General features: G+C 37.8%; 2 protein-coding genes and 1 long non-coding RNA gene across 4 annotated transcripts in view; 2 read left to right on the top strand and 1 right to left on the bottom strand.

Moving 5' to 3' along the window:
* The window catches only part of Zw10 (Zeste-white 10), a 30,079-nt gene extending 23,699 nt beyond the window's left edge, over nt 1-6,380 (top strand). The window contains exons 12-16 of the mRNA XM_071693411.1: nt 604-779; nt 1,166-1,375; nt 2,072-2,209; nt 3,578-3,711; nt 5,683-6,380. Of these exons, the coding sequence (XP_071549512.1) occupies nt 604-779; nt 1,166-1,375; nt 2,072-2,209; nt 3,578-3,711; nt 5,683-5,919 (895 nt within the window). The 3' untranslated portion in view covers nt 5,920-6,380. The remainder of the gene's footprint in view (nt 1-603; nt 780-1,165; nt 1,376-2,071; nt 2,210-3,577; nt 3,712-5,682) is intronic.
* Nucleotides 6,381-8,540: 2,160 nt separating this feature from the next.
* Nucleotides 8,541-13,442, bottom strand: LOC139765681 (large ribosomal subunit protein uL11-like). Its single transcript, XM_071693430.1, has 5 exons — nt 13,284-13,442; nt 11,098-11,231; nt 10,824-10,934; nt 10,299-10,561; nt 8,541-8,569 (listed from the first exon to the last, which is right to left on the bottom strand). The coding sequence occupies exons 1-4, from the start codon at nt 13,318-13,320 to the stop codon at nt 10,346-10,348; spliced, it is 498 nt and encodes a 165-aa protein (XP_071549531.1). The 5' UTR covers nt 13,321-13,442; the 3' UTR covers nt 8,541-8,569; nt 10,299-10,345.
* Nucleotides 13,443-13,578: 136 nt separating this feature from the next.
* LOC139765682 (uncharacterized) overlaps nt 13,579-16,926 on the top strand; it is a 303,519-nt gene continuing 300,171 nt past the window's right edge. Inside the window, exon 1 of one of the 2 annotated variants that reach the window (XR_011716730.1) lies at nt 13,579-14,529. This is a non-coding gene — a long non-coding RNA (uncharacterized lncRNA). Of the gene's footprint in view, nt 14,530-15,220; nt 16,897-16,926 lie in introns of those variants that run through there. The other variant, XR_011716729.1, reaches the window with a different exon arrangement.

Here is a 16,926-nt window from a genome sequence, read left to right as displayed (position 1 = left end):
TACTTTCTGTTGTAAACAAGAAAATTCTCATATATAAAGTTATAAGTGCAAATGCTGTAGCATTCTCAGTATGCATCTGCCCACACATTTTGTATTTGTTTGTTTATATAAATAAACAGCATGACATGATATTGCTCCCATGCTCTTCACCTGTTTTCCAAATTGCTGGCTAAACTTTAGGGTGCAGCTTAGAATAGAGATTCAAACTTTTGTGCATAAAGTATGCCTAGAACTCACCCTGTGTCTTATAAGAGTAGACAGCTTATATTTAACTAATTCAAGATTTTGGGAGTCTTCATTGGTGAATATAGTGATATTTTGAAATAGAATTAAGAAATTGAAAACATAAGATGGTAGAAGGGAAGTTGGTAAAGACTGAACTAAATAAAAAGGTATGGCAAGGCTGTGGGAGTTGAGTATGCCATATAAGAAGAGAGATGCTTATGGTAGTTTGTTGGAAAAGTATTCATTGATATAAAGAATGGTAATAATTATAATTATAATTCTTAATACAAATTTGTTTTATTTGCATTCAAGAGATGAAGTAATGGACTAATGTACTTTTATCATTGATTTATATGCAAATTTTTTTCTCTGGATTAGTGCTTCTGTTTGTGAGCTGGTAGAATTGATATATGAGACAATGGAAGAAGCATGCACTAGTTCACCACAGTATGCTGGAAGACTTTTTTATACTGTGCGTAACATCCTAACACTCTACTGCCATGTGGTACCTACTGCACATGCCCATGAGCTTGCTACATTACCACAACAAGCAGGTATGTTTCCTTGTTAATTAAGTATGTTTAATTATTAGATATGTTGATCCTGATGGTTCCTGGGGCCACTTCATTAGGAAGACATAAGGGTGCTAAACAAAGTTTAACCCTAATCATCAATAATAGGCTATCAACCCAGAGAGGTGGACTAACATTTCTATTTGTACATGTCTTCCTTTGTGCACAGTTGTCCTGTAAAAGCTTTTGAATATATTCCACTTATGTTGCAAATTTTAGTTACTTCAGGGCCTGGATGCAGATTTTATTTTATTCAAATTGATTGAATGATAACACATATTTAACAAATTTAGAACATAATATTGCCTTTAAAGTAATTCATCAGTATTTAAACTGAAGAAAATAATAATTTTTTTCATCCTTTGCAGCTGTAGTGCACAACAATAGTATGTACTTGGCTCATCATGCACTCCTTCTGGGACACCAGTACAAACAGAGACTTCCACAAGCACTCAGAGATAAAACACTCACTGCTGTTGATTTGGCCCAACAGCTTCGAAAGATGGGCACTTCCACATTTTTGAAAGCAATGCAAGGACACCGTACAGCCCTAATTGACACACTTAGAGAATCTGCTGGTTAGTTTTTGCTTTTTGTCAGTGCCAAATTGTAGAATTTTTGTTTATGCATATGATGGCATATGTGTTGTATTCAAGTGCAGGTTCATTATCAATTATTGACTGAATTGATGATTAAGTGATAAGTTTTTGAATCCATGATGACCAATTGTTGTCTTCCAGAAAGCTTTTGAAGATAGAAAGCCAAAGCTAGGAGTATATGCTGAAGAGGGTTGTACGTATGGCAGTATGTTGAGACTTGAACGAGTCCATGGATGATTCATGTGTTAGTTTTGTTGGTTGGATAGAGGGAGATGGCTTTTAGATTGATAGGAATACTAGTTATTGTTTAAATCGAGAGTTTACTGCATTTAGGCAATTTATGTATTGATAAGGAATGGGGTAGGGGGCCAAGTAAGGATTTTTCCCTTTAAGGTTCATTTATCTGTTCTTGATGCTACCTTGTTGATGCAGGAAATGGTGAAGATGTATGAAAAAATTATGTATATCATTGGTTTCTGCATATGCCATGAATGACTCATGAGTAAGATTGGTAATGATTATATGTTAGGTGTAAAGTTACTTACTATTCAATTCTTGAAGCATCAAGCCATAGTATATGTATTTGATGTTTATGACAGTGTATATGATTTGACTTACCAAATCTAATTCTCCTGATATTGTCCCAGAGGGTAAATATGATATGGGTTTTCACAGGTTTGGACACCATTGGATGTGACATTAGTGGACTTAGTAAAGCACAACAGGGTATGCGACAGGTTCTTCATCAACTTCAGTTACTTCACAGAGTTTGGCAAAATGTACTTCCTCATACTGTATACACAAAGGCAATGGGTAAGTATTTTTAGGTTTACTTTGATTTTATTTGCTGTTATAATTTCATTAGAAAGTAGTCTTATTCCCAGACAGAGCTGCAAGTTTGATTCATTCCATCTTTTGCAGCAAACTTTCTAAAAGTTTGTGTAATTTAAGTGTTCAAGTTGCCATTTAGTACATTGCTCCTTTTTTTGCTTACTAGAATTTGGGTGGTTCCTATTCATGTAGAATTAAAAGAATATTGATTTATGGATACAGCAAGTAAGGTGTTGAAAAGTGGAGCAACTTTGTGTTATTCCAGTTTTATCAGTCTTTCTATATCTCTGACACTTGTGTCCTCCAAGAACTTTCATCAGTGGGGTTGCCATGACAAATTAAAGTGTATAAACTGTCTCCAGTGGAAGTCATCACTCATTATGATTAGGAAGTTAAATCTATATTGATATGTTGGCATCCATCTTGCACAAATTGGGAAATAACTTCTACTCTGTATCCATGTCTACTCCTAATATTTTTTTACCTCTTTCAACCTAGGAAAACTAATTTTTCAGATCCATGCAACAAAGTTGAGTTAAACAATTCAGGTTTCAAGCTTTTAGTAAACTATATTTAAACTCTTCCCATTCACCAGTGCTCTTAGTGCACCTTCTCTTTTTCCTTGCACAGAAACTCAACTTCCTCATGACAGTAAGCAACGTGGCATCCAGACTCTGCAACACATGTTATCTAAAGTCTTCTTTCCTGAAAAGTCCATTGTGGATAATATCTGTTGCATCAGTTACCAGATGTGTGTGTTTTCATATAGTTGGCGTTAGTCAAATTGGTGTACAAGCTTCCTGCAGCCTTACCTTTGAATTGTAGTTATGAAAATTCAATATTGCCTTTCAAAATGATGAATGAAAATGCTTGCATGGTGCCATGAGGAAGAGAAAGTGGCTGTGGCTCACTATCGAACAATAGTAAGAAAAGTATGAAAACAAGGCAGTAGTAGTATTTTACTTAACAAAAAATCCTTTACATATGCACTTCCAAACTGGTGAATGTTGAGTAGTATTTTAGATGATTAAGGCATCATATGGGGTAGCAGAAGTAGTGGCAACAGGAGATTAGATAGATGAGACTTGTTATACTTAGCTTAATTTGTTGTGGGAAAATTGCTAAAGGTGTTTTATTGTTTGCTGGCACTGTTACCTTAGGACATTTTGTTTTTATTAAGGATGAACATTCTTTAAGCAAGTATCTTGTACTGTATTGATTCTGTGTAATTTAGATGAAGGAAAAGCAGATATGCCTAGTATCAACCTGGGTATGTATGTTTGTTTAAGTGAATTTGTAAGTAATTCAGAAGTGTAAGTACCAAGGTTAATCACCAGTTTCCTATGACAGGCACATTGGTGGGGTCAGTATTGGAAGAAGTAGTGACTCGGGTGGTGAGTTTAGAGGACATTTCAGCTGATGCAGCATTGGCCCTTATCAATCTGCTTAATCTCCTGAAGGATAATGTACCAGCACTTTTCCAGGTAAGTTGAATATCATCCCGATCTTAGTGAGACAGCATTAGGAGCAGACCACAGAACCTTGGAGGAAAAATTCTTGATTGGCTCCTTATTCGGTTCTTTTGTTTAGAAAGTAATAGTACAGGAGGGAAGGATTTCCAACCCCCTGCTCCCACTTCCACTCCTCTCAGTTACTTTTTACAACATATAGAAGCTATATTGGTAGTATTCTCTCTATTGCTAGGAATGAATTTACATTTGTGTGAATAATTTATTAGAACATTTGTTTTTGTATTATAAACCTTTAAGGTGATTATTGAAATAGTTTTACAGCAAATCCTTGCATCACTTTATTTTGTCTGGTACTGGAAGGTGCGTTGATGGTTGGTAACCAAAATATTAAAAGATTTTTTTTTTACCATTAGAGTATGAATTCAGGAAAGATACATACTTGAGGGGCATATAGCCAGGTACAGTCCTTCTTTCACACATCCTCAACCCACTTCCAGTTTGCTCATGTAAAATACAGACTTCCTATTTGTATATCTCTGATGCCCAATCCCTTCAGGAACTACCATCAAGGGGTGACCATGGCATAAGAGTCTCCACTTATCCCTGTCCTTACATACCTCCCTCACATACACCATTCCATGCATTCTTCCACCATTTCTCTCCCTCCAGTATCCTTCCACTCTATTTCCCCATGTCATAGGTGGTCTTCCTTTCACACCAACCCCTTTAATTGTACTATCATACACTCAACTTATAAACTCCCTGTCTTGCATTTTTTCCACATGCCCAGACCTCCTCAAAGTTACATTTCGCCCATTCTTCCACTCCACAGTTCATTCCCTTTGTATTCCATGCCGTGCCATGTCTCTCATACACCCCTTCATTTCCTTCTTCATTCCCTCTAGTCATTCCAGATGCTCCTATCAGGTAGCTCATTTCCACAGCCTAGATTCTTGACCTCTGCGACTCATCAGGGTCTGGAGGACTGTGCCATCCTTTAGTTCTTTCTTCACTTCCAATCTTGCACCTCTACCCTGCATTATTCAGTAAAGGGACTCTTCTACCCAGTACTGCTTTCTCCCTTATCTCTTCTTTCATATTGCCAAACATACCCAGGATGGCTCCCAAATACTTAAGTTCTGTCACCTCTTCCAGTCTTTCTCCCCCTCCATGTCTATGACTTTCTTTTCAAATAATTTTACAACACATCATCACTACACACTTTATCAGGTAGTGGTTTTCTTTAGTTTTTGCTATTACCTAGAATGATTATTTGTCTTTTAGTGCTAATAGTATTTTATTGGCATAATAAGACATAAATGCACTTGGATTCTTTTTCTGGTCAGCATTAGTCTTTTAGGTCTTCACTTATTTGTGAAAGTTGTGGATATGGACTTGTTGTAAAAATAAAGTTTGCGTGAATAGTATTCATTTCCATATTAAGTATCATATTTGGATCAAGTGACACCATTATAGAGATGATTATTATTTAGGGAACCAAAGGAATATCATAGAATTCTATTAATGCAAGATTAACAGCCTCATGGATGGCAGGAAATTAGGAAGTAGTATTTGCCCTGAAAGTTGTAAACAGTTCTGTAATACCACTTTTTCATTTTGAAGAAAGGAAAAATGCAAATAGATATTTGTCAAACCTAAATCCGACAGCCTTGGGACCTGAGCCTTGCCAGATCTTAGAGTTTACTGAATTCAGGAGTTCCATGTTATATTTATGTTTTAGAAGAAATGCACTTTTATATTACAATTTATTGTGCATTGTACTTGTAGAAGTATTATGCTTTGTAGTACAGTAAAAATGAAATATGTATTATTTCCATTTGCAAATTATAACTTGAAACACTGCTGACCACTCAGAAAGAGGAAAAATTATGTTATTGAAATTGATACTTAATAGGAAAGATTTTTTGCATGTTTTAAAGATCTTTGTATTTGTTTATAATAACTTTCATATTCCTTCTAAAGGTGGAAGGTGAAACAAGAACAAATCCAGGAGATGTGGTACGCCATGTGCGGTTGTGGGGGAAATTTTGTGAACTGATTATCATTTTAGGTGCTAGTCTTCGGGACATTTTAGATCGATGGGCAGAGGGCAAAGGTCCATTAGCCCATGAATTTACATCAGATGAAGCCAAGCAGCTGATAAGAGCTCTCTTCCAGAACACTGATAGAAGAGCTCAGGTTTTGGCCCGAATAAAATGATTATCACATGTGTTGTAGCATGTGGTTTTACCATTTTATAAGAGTTACAAAGAGAGTTTTTCTTACATTTTGTAAAGTGTACATATTGTTATATCGTATTTTCTGACTTACAAAACACTGTCATGTATTGTAATGACAGTGGAAAATTTTTTTTACTTATATGCATCATTTTTCTATTCATGTAATGGAAGAACACAACTGTAAGCATGCCTTTTATAGCTTTGCTCATGATATAACAATGCTGATTTTGGTGTTAGATTCATCTTTAAAGTTTTAATGATTTTGGGGTACCTCAGAATAGTCTGTGCACTAAAGTTCAGAACTGAATTATTTAAAGCATTATTAGTGTAGACAATAATTTGTGCCTTTTTCGGACCTGTGATAACTTTGTTGGTTGAATGAGAGAGAGTAGAAGGTAAACATACAAATGTAAGTAATCTAATAAAAAATGTTACATATTAGATATGCATTTATTTTACTAAATCATATCAAAGAGATGTATAAACAAGAAATGTAAATTTGCAAAAGACTTTTTCCTGGGGAAATACTGAGTCGTGGAAGAGGAGGTAAGGTTTTTCTAAATCTCTCTAGACTATGAATACAAAGGGTTCTTCAAAAAACATTGGTCATGGGATCACAGGTTTGGACTTGGCATGAAGTTCCCATTTCATTTTAAGAGAACTGGCTCCTTTTTGAGAAATTTTACTAATGAATGGAATCAGGAAGAGATGCATAATTACCTAATTGCCTTAAAAGTGGTAAAGGCTTTATTAAAAACTTTTCAGAACATATTAATACTAGATCTTGGTTTGAAGGCCTGGACTCAAACAGTGTAAGGACCCTCTTCCCAGGGCCTGAAAATTTTTATGATACCATGTTCCATGATATCTGTCATACTAAGTTTTCCCTGTGTGTTGCATTTAGATGTAGATTAAGTAACTTTCCAATTCATGAGGTTATGTACACTTTGTTCTCAAGTGCTTTGAACATCCAGGCAAGTACTCGTTAATTGTTTTATGCAGCTTATTTATGTTTTTTACTCAAGTGGCTTTCATCATCCCCTAAAGCATTAATTTAGGAGAAATAAAGTGAGTATTTCCTAACTTATTATTTTCTTTTGACCACTTCATGGTCTGCTGCAGTGTCTCATAGTCCATACTCCACTACTAATTCCTACATCAGCGATCATCCAAAGTATTAATGAAATTACTAATTTCACCACCAGTGATTAGCCAAATGTATCCAAGCTGTACCCCCCTTTTTACTAATACACCATAACTTAAACACACCCGGATGACTAACTGCAAAGGAAAAACTACCTACTACTTAGACTTTTATGGGAGAGTGAGCTCTGTTGTAGATGAAAGAGAAAGGTGGTTGGAATGTGTAACTGGATTGCCAGAAAGCACTTGACTGTTGCATAAAAGTAAGGTGAGACTACTATGATGGACTGGAAAGTAGTCAAGTGGAAGGGAACAAAAGGCATTCATGAATATTATCAAGCAGGAAATAAGCTGCAGGAATCTGTGTGTGAGATTAACGTGTTGACATTGTACTTGACCTGTCACCATAGTCCCATGCATGCAAATATCAGAACTGCATTCAAGTACATTGATAAACATTCAGCAGACTGTTCACATTCTCAAATAGTTTAAAACAGAAATATACTTCTCAGGTTTGGTTACTGTACTTAAGAAGCACAAAGATTTTATAGATAAGTTTCAGAGGAGAGCAACAAAGATGCTATCAGTATTAAGTGAGTTATAGGAAAGGGTTGAGGCCTTAAATTATCCACCACAAAAGAGGAGTGAGTGGTGCCTTGACCTTAAACATTTATGGTTTTAAACTATGTTGATGATGTCATCAGTGAGTATTTCTGTTAAAGATACAAAGTTAAAAGAACCAGAGGTCATAACTTGATTGAACTAGAAACGTATTAGAAAAGATGTAAAAAAAACCACTTTTTTAATTCAGAAGTTGTAACCGAAGGGAGAAAACTAGGGAATGAATTTGGTTACGCTGACTGCGTGTTAGAGAAACCAACTCGAGATGGTTTGAGGTCACCTGTGTTTTGACACATTTAAGTTTTAAACTAGCTTGATGATGTATACAGTGAACACTTCTTTAAAAGATACAAGGACAAAACAAGACACATACCATGAGAAGCATAAGAAATTAATTTTTAGCATAACAGATGAACAGATTAAACCCAGTTTTGAAATTGTGAATATAGACAACAGAAGTTTGAAAAGTTATAGAAAAAGCTCAAAGAATGGGGCCTAAGAGTATAGATCTTCCTCCCTGTACAATACAAATGGATGATTAAAGACATCCCTTACCAACATGGGGGTATGTCCAGGAAGACCCCATGGTTGGTGAGATACAAGATATGTGGAAAATGAGGGAGGTTAGAGGGAATGCTCCTTGAGAATCATACATGAAGCCCTATGAAGGCTTATGTTGATTTATTAATGAAGTTCAGTTTATATATATAACGGATGTTATTATTAATGTGGCATAAGAATCTAACTATGGCTGGCAAACATGAAAGATCCCTCATGCAGCACACAAAAGATCTTTCAGTATTATAAACTCTTTAATATAAAAGGAAATCACACAAATATTTTTAATCTCTTTATTCTAAGATTCCCTGAAAATAACAAATGTTGGAGTAAGTCATCAGTTCTGTATCAGGATGCCTTAAAATTTATTAGACTTTTAGCTTTTAGGACCTATTGTGATTTGTTGTCGAGGTTTTCTCCCCGATGGCAGAAGTGGAACTTTCCTGGCTAAGACTGGCTAGAGTGATGGATCAGTGCATGTGACTGTCCATAACTGATAAATATTTTTTATCCAAATTATTATTGAAGCACCAAAATACTTTTGAAATAACTGAATTGGATAAATATCCTGTTTGACTGATGTATCAAATCAGTGTGTTGTGAGCATACCAAACAACAAATTCGATCTATGATGAGCTTTACATCACTACAAACCAACTGTGTTTCTGTAATGCTGTGAGTTTATCTTACAAGAAGCCCTCTCGTGATGTCAACTTACCTTGCAACAATGACAACCAATAACGTGAACTTAGAGGACAATAAACCCCTCCAGTGTTTCTAGCCTTCATCACAACTACCTCAACCAACAGTGTGATGTTACACTCCAATTACATTAAAACAAACTACACCAATGATGTATACTATATCAACAACCTTCTACGGATTTTAGGCATACATTACTACAAATCATTCCAGTGCCCTAAGTTTAAATCTCAACCAGCCCTAAGCTTACATGACAAGACATTCCAGCATCCTGAGCTTGCATCAAAACCAGGCAGTCTAGTGTCCTAAGCATCCATGACAATCAATCACGTGTCCTAAGCTTACATCATAGCCAGACACCACAGTATTCTTGCATCACAATCAGTAAGTCACTCCACTGCCCTAAGCTTACAACACAACCCAACACTCCGGTTGTGTTTGCATTATAATAAGCATTATTTATTCTTTTAAGTGTGCATCATAGTAAACCATGCCACAACCAGTCAGGTGTTGAACTTAAATCCTAAGACCCATCTCATGCTGATCACAACACCACTTTTACTATAACTGTACAAGAAACCTTTCCAGCATTACTACATATGACTATTCTATCACCACCATTCGATTGTTGTTAGATGATATATCAAAACTTTTTGGTGCTGAACTTCAACAAGAACTTTAACCCAAGAAATTCCTTTAGAGTTAACTTTATACATTACAACAAATCTCATGTCATAACTTTACCAGAAAACAAAATTCTTGTAGATTCAGAAACCACTACACTCAATACGATCCCTCAAGCTGTCAGCTTACACCACAACAGACCAATGTGATGGTAAGATTATATTACAACTGGAGGGTTTTATGATGTGGGTTTCGGCATTAGTGTTCTAAGATCATGGTAGGTGGACTAGAGGAATCCTAATAGTTTATTATGCCTATTGGTGTGCCTGTTACCTGTGTGTCTTACCTAGCTTGAACTTTCCTGCAAATGTCATAAATACCCATTATTGCGAGTGCTCTGTGGAGCTTCTAATGTATTAGAGTTTCTATCTAAGTTATTGTTCGTGGTGTAGCAAGGTAGTGTAATGCAATTCTTGAGAATGGTGTCTCAGTCCATACAGGCAGGAGTTCCACAATACCTAGAGTGGGTGGATGGGATGCCAACCCCTACCATACAGTACCTGTCACCTGATGTAGGTCCCGTCCAGTGTGCACTGAGGTTCAAGGTTCTCTACACCATTGAAAAATATGTGATGATAGATACTACCCAACACTGGTAGTAATGCCAGTGTTGTGGGTAGTACAGGTCACAGCACTTTGCAGCAGGGTTACCTGTAAGTCTTTGCCAAAGTTGAGTCTTGCTCCCAGGCAAGAGTAGCTCACTCGTCAGGCACCTCCACCTCCCCATTGTCGATGTTCTCCTGTACCTCAGCAGGGGTTGAACCCTCCACAGTGCAGCCGACACTCTGGGCAGTGCCTAGGATCTCCTTGACAGTGCCAGCAAGGGTCTTGGCCATGGAGCGGGGTCGCATGATGCGGGCAATGTTGATCACTTCCTCCATGCTCACATTACCACTGTGTTTGACGTGCTTTACCTGTAGGGGCAACCAACCGCCGGCTTACTAACATTTCATCCCGCCATCAACAGGTCTCTCCTCGTATTAGTATCAGACCTTCATAAATTTTTTGTTACTCTACCTATTTGTGTTGGTAAAACATACATTCTATAAAAATCGAGATTAATTTTTCTTTGCCTTTACCTTGACATTGAGATGGTGTAGGACCAAGTCCCTGTCAGGACCAGTTGTTCTACACACACACACACACACCATAGGTACCGTTAGAGGAAGGACTCACCTTCTTCCTGTCTCTAGGTGGCTCTTTGAGGGCACGAATGAGGAGAGCCGCAGCTGAGGGGACGACCTCCACCTGGGCCTGACGGTTCTGGATGGTCAGCTTCACTGTCACCTGTTGAACCAACAACAGCACTACAGGTCTGGAGCTGTGACTTTGGACACACAACCATGACAGGAATGTTTTATTGCCCTAACAGAGGCCTTTTACATTGATATCTCAGATATTAGTATCCAAATTTGATATGAACATGATTAAAATGAGTGTCCACGGGTACCTTGAGGCCTTTCCAGGCAGTGGTGGCTTTGCAGATGTCCTCACCAACCTTCTTTGGGGAGAGGCCGAGTGGCCCTACCTTCGGGGCAAGGGAGGACGTGGCGCCCACTTCCCCACCCACAGCCCGCAGCTTCACTAGTCAATACAGCAATAAACATCAACGAATTGCACAGCACTAGTGTTTCCAGACAAATTAACTTCGATTTAATGTTACTGAGTTTAATTCATTTGATGGTTTTGCTATATAACTTTTAAACTGGGAGAATATTAGAAATCCTGTTCAATGGAACAGAATATAGGACCTGAAACTACATGATTTTGAAGTTCTGACCAAAGTATTGGAAATAATAGCATACATTAGTTACCATACAGGAAGAACATGGTTAATTATACTTGCCATAACTCCTTACTGAGCAGATGTTCCAATTTTCATAAACGATGATACTCATAAAGAAACTTTACAGACACAGCTTAATACGATTTATGAACAAACACCTAAAAATAAACATAGAAAATGGTTGTGCTTCTGCTTGTGCAAAGTGGGTACAGATGTAATTTGCATGTCAAGTTTTTCTTATTTTCCTCCCTTACTTTGGCTTCACCTTTTAACCCTTGAGCACGAAGCTGTAACCTATTGAGAACGATGGCGTAATTCTGACTACCTGTAATGGTCAAGTGAGAGGCCAGGCCTATCATATCTTAGGCTCGTACCATCGGGCTCAGAGTTTCGTTTTGTCGTGTGTGTAACTGCGGTCGTTTTATGTAGTGGTGGTGACAGTGGCGTTATTGCTATTGGGTTGTGGTGTTACAATGTTATCGTAGTCGAATCCTAATTATTGATGAACGGTCGTGCAGGCATAATCAAGCGGTAATATTTTAGGTAAGTTAGTGCATGCCAAACTATGTGGTAATGTGGCTCATGTATTTCCAGTGATTTGTTGACACCTCGATCGTATGTAAACCAAAAACATTTTCATTCATTTAAGGTAAAGCCATGGCCTGTCCACCACCTTTATCTCTCATTTATATGAGATCATATATAAGATTAATTATATTTTTTTCTTATTCTTATATATCCAATTGATAGAGTCTTATTTAAGTTTTCTTTATCATAGTAAGAAGTGTTTTGAGGTTCTCTGTAAATCCGACGTCAGCGTTTGTAGGTTCGACCGTTTGGGTGATATGTTGTGGTTGACGTGCCGTAGGGATGAGAGGACAGCAACGTTGTATAGATTTACTAGGAGCGCCTTTGGGAACGGTGATGGTGACAGTGCAGAGTCACAGTTAGCTTGAGGACAGGTTTTTGGTGATATACGTCTGGGTGTATCACCTCTAGTGAACTATACAGCATATGCCCCTCAGGTACGTTTTCCTCAACCTGTCCCTCTCGTGTACATTTCTTTTCACCTATGAACCATACAATGACTGAAACCGTCTCATTCACACTACTCCGATTGCGGTGTTTCCACATTCACCTGCCTCGCCTACCCAGCTCCCATACCCACACTACTCTATCATTCTCCCTTATCAGTTTTTCCCTTCAGTCACATACTGCCCCACCTAACCCCTTTGCTCTCTCATCCTGAATTACTCGCCCCTATTATTTATCACATTTTTTACCATTATACTTCTATTTTTTGTTTATTTGTGTTTGAGTGCAGGGTGTGTACGTATTTGCATATGCATGCGTCTCTGTGTGTGTGTGTGGAGGGGGGGGGGGACACGTGCTTGTGACAAGGATGGTGGGGTAGGGTGTTGGGGTGGGGGGGGGGGGGGGTTAACAGTGCCTCCACCGCCGCTCTATATATAACTCCTGCTGTTGAGTTGCGCGTGCCCGCCCGCGCGCCACCACACGTGGTGTCAACCACAACGTGTGCCCAGATCACCTCAAATATATTGTAAATCACCTTTGATTCAGTACCACATACCAGGGAGGCTACTCTAGTATGAAAGTTATATATATATATATATATATATATATATATATATATATATATATATATATATATATATATATATATATATATATGCGGACGAAATTCTTTTCTGAATCATGGCGATAATACCACCGTCAGTCATGATATGATAATTTAAGCGTCGGTCACGAACACTACCCTCATGGGGCAGGTAACACTGGTATGTGGTGGCCGGGTACAGGCCATAGATGCACCGAGTTCGGGTACTCACCAATTTTAATTTCCGTTGGATCGAACTTGGGCGGCATGATTGCGACGGAACGAACGGGGCGGACGTGTGATCACTCTCAGAGCTCGCGAGGGAAAAGGCAGGGCAGCTGCTGGCACCAGTCGTGGGGGGCTAGTGCCTTGGGGGAGGGGAAAGGGAGATGGGTGATGTTGGTTTGAAGGAAGGGGGAGGAGGTGGCGGTAGCCAGCTAAGATATACAGGTGGGTTAAGTACGGGAGCACAAGCCAACGAGCAGGTTATCGCCTCAAAAATGATGACGTAACAGTTAAACATTCGTGTAGCCAGCTTCATTGCTCTTTGCAAAGCATTATACATGAGCAGACTAAAAAAAAAGATAAAAGTAACAACATATGACCCTTTACATGTTACTACCCTTGAGCATGATGACCTGGGATTTGACATCAGATCCAAGGGTCACACTGTCAAGGTCGAGTGCTTGATTTATAGCAGGTGTCACAGATTTGTGTTTCATCTTTCGAATCTTTGTGATATTTTCTCTAGTCTCTATATTCAGTTGAGCTAACGAATGTTATGCATTAAGCCAATTTGATTTGGAATTAGCGAACCTGCAGGTTACATTACTGTGACAGACGTATGAAGTAGTTCCTTCTAGGTTTGTAGTTTGGTTCATAACCCTGATGATTCATTCACGAATTGGCCCTTGTGATCTGATCCAGTAGTTTCTTCAAATGATATAATGCGGCTAAATTTTGCGATTCGAATGGTTCGAACTTCGACCAAACCTGAAGCTTTTGTTAGCTTAAGAATGTTGTGATTTTAATTTTTGAAATAATTCCAATGCTTTGGAAGCCTTGGAATCCAAATGATGTCAACTTATTTTAGGAAATATTTCACTTTCTGCGTTTCAAACATTGCAGACTTGCTTGCAGTGTCCCGAGCTAATGTTGACGATCAAGACATTTCTGGTTCACACTTCGGAAGTTCGAAACGGTAGTTTTGGCAGTTGTTTACAGACCTCTGAGTGAAGTGCAATGAGAGCAAGCAACTCGATATCTGCCTCGTAATATCTCTTTGTTGAGAGTAAGAGTACGGTCAAGATCAGAGGGAAAAACTTGGGTGACTGTACTAAATCTACGGACAGATGAATAGGAACTGAAGTTTTGGGATTATTTTCAAGAAGACTTGCACTGACAAGTACATGATCAGTCAGTCAAGTGGCGCGTGTAGGTTGTTCAACGAAACTAAGTGATGATAACAGTCGACCATGGTAAGTAAAAAGTCTTGTCAGAAAACCTTGACAACCTTAAACTTAAAAGCTTGACAGAACTCAAACGCTAACACCCGTAAATACAGCTCAACTCAAAATCCTTGCAGCCTCACCAGTCTAACCTAGCTTGCACAGACCACACTTAATAATTCAGTCCTCCGCTATTGCAAAGCACAACTTAAACAAAACCAGTCTTATAATCCTGATCCATTTATGTAAACTTAACCTTACCCCACCTTCACCATGTATCACCAAAGTAATCCAAACTAACGTAAATGTAGCCAGACTCTTGTAAAACAGTGGAATCTTAAAGATTAATCAACTTAAGATTTTGCTTGCATTACTATTGCATCATAAAGATTTTACAAGTTTAAATGTGAGTTAGGATGCAGTCTTGCTACGGTAAGGATGAATTACTTGATGAATAGACTACCGAGAAATAGTCTATTGACAAACTTTTTTTTCTCCCATAGAGATATAAGAAGCAGGTGATCGGTTAGTTTACTTAATTTGTTTGTGTAGTCATTCATTCTGTTACTGTAGATTCACCTTCAGGCTGCGGATTTCTGATAGTATATATATATATATATATATATATATATATATGGCTGCAATTGAATGAGTACCGATGATCGAATATATATTTCAGACTTCTGTTATCGCAATGTATTAAGCAGAATTACCTGGACATAATTATTCTTTTGAGGAAATATAACTCAAGCTTAAGTTAATGTTCCACCGGCACTTATGCTTGTTAGCAACGTCCAGGTACGTAACTTCGTTGTCTTCCTGAGAATCTCACATGAAATTGACGTAGTTTTGTTACGGACGATAAAATATGATACCCGCAGACCGTTGTACTATGAATTGTCGTATACATTGGCGTTCAATACATAATAATGAGGTACTGATATGCGTTGATAATCTCATAACTAACGAAAGAATGTATATTTAGATTGATTATAAATTTAGATTAATTCATTTCCGATGACATTCTTAATTGTTCTTTGGTCACACACGTTTGTGTTTATAGACTTGCATTATTGGACAAAAACTTGTACTGTCCCCCTAGAATTTGGATCTATAGACGAAATGGTGAACGTTAATTGTCTAGTTCATAATCGACTAGCAATGGGGTAACGAGAATGGAGATTTTTTTCTCAGATTATTTCGATTTTCCGCCTTGATAACAGAAATGTAATTCTAATTTCTATTTCAGACTTGCTATATACAAAAAGTCATATGAAGTGATTTACAATGTATGACGTGTAAAACATTTAGCACTGCTGTTCCAACGCCATGTAATAAATATTTTCATTGCTAAGGTGATCTCCCGCTTTAACTCTAGATTATCTGGGTATTTTAATGAATATATTGCGTTATGTTAGCCAACCCGGCGAGCCCGCGTAACGTAGAGACTGTACACCGGCCATGACGTCACGTTGCCCCGCCCTCGTTGCTCGTTTGCTTGGGGGATCTCAGTTATCAGCCATCTTTCTTTCTTTTTTTTTTTTTTATTTATGTATCGTAAGCTTTTAGAATTTTCTTAATTGAATCAGAAAATCGAGAAACCCGTCTTAAGTTATATACTTGTCGGTAATAACTACCGGTTCGATGGTTTAACTGCTCGTTATGACCGTTTCCCGCCTGACCCCGCCCACTTTCAGGATTAGGTCAACGGCCATTCCCGCCACAACCTCCAAGGCAGAAAGACGCAACACGAGCACAATACATCTGTGTCATATATTTCTTCGGTGCATGAAAATACGGTCAAGTGAAGTAGCAGAGATCGATGTTAATGAGGTCATAAAGTACTCCATTACTTGTATTTCCTCGTAAGAGTAATACTATACCAACAAATTTGGAAATATACAGTGCAATTTCTATTCAAGAAAAAAGGAAATCATGTAGTGAAAAGCGAATTGGAAATCGTTACATTTCAGGTGTTACAAAATGATTTGATAAAGCAATTATTAGTTTGCGTTTGTGAATTCGAAACTATAAGTCAAAGGAGTGATGCAAAACCAGTGCAACATCAGATCTTAGAACAATTATATATGTTGCTCGTTAAACAATGTGAGTACTGAAGCATAATTTGAAGTGGCGAAAAAAGAAGTTTAAAGTGAGAATGAAAACAAAAAGTTCATAGATATATGCATTTTGTAAAGAAAAGGGTGAAATTATTGCAATTGTTGAACAATTTGGTGAATCTATTGTTGCTCTTTTTGACGGTAACTGGATTATGTGCCTTTGGAAGTATGTTCATTACTGGAAGAAAGTGTGATTACCTGGAGAAAGAATTTGGAAGAAATCATCAATTACCAGATATTTTGGTCACTCGTGACCCGTCTTGCTGTGTACCGGAAGGTAAGTAACATTTGTACTTTCTTGTTAATG

Source organism: Panulirus ornatus, chromosome 55 (genome assembly GCF_036320965.1).
Source record: "Panulirus ornatus isolate Po-2019 chromosome 55, ASM3632096v1, whole genome shotgun sequence".
Classification (NCBI taxonomy): Eukaryota; Metazoa; Arthropoda; class Malacostraca; order Decapoda; family Palinuridae; genus Panulirus; species Panulirus ornatus.
This window is presented reverse-complemented; position numbering and strand designations above follow the sequence as displayed.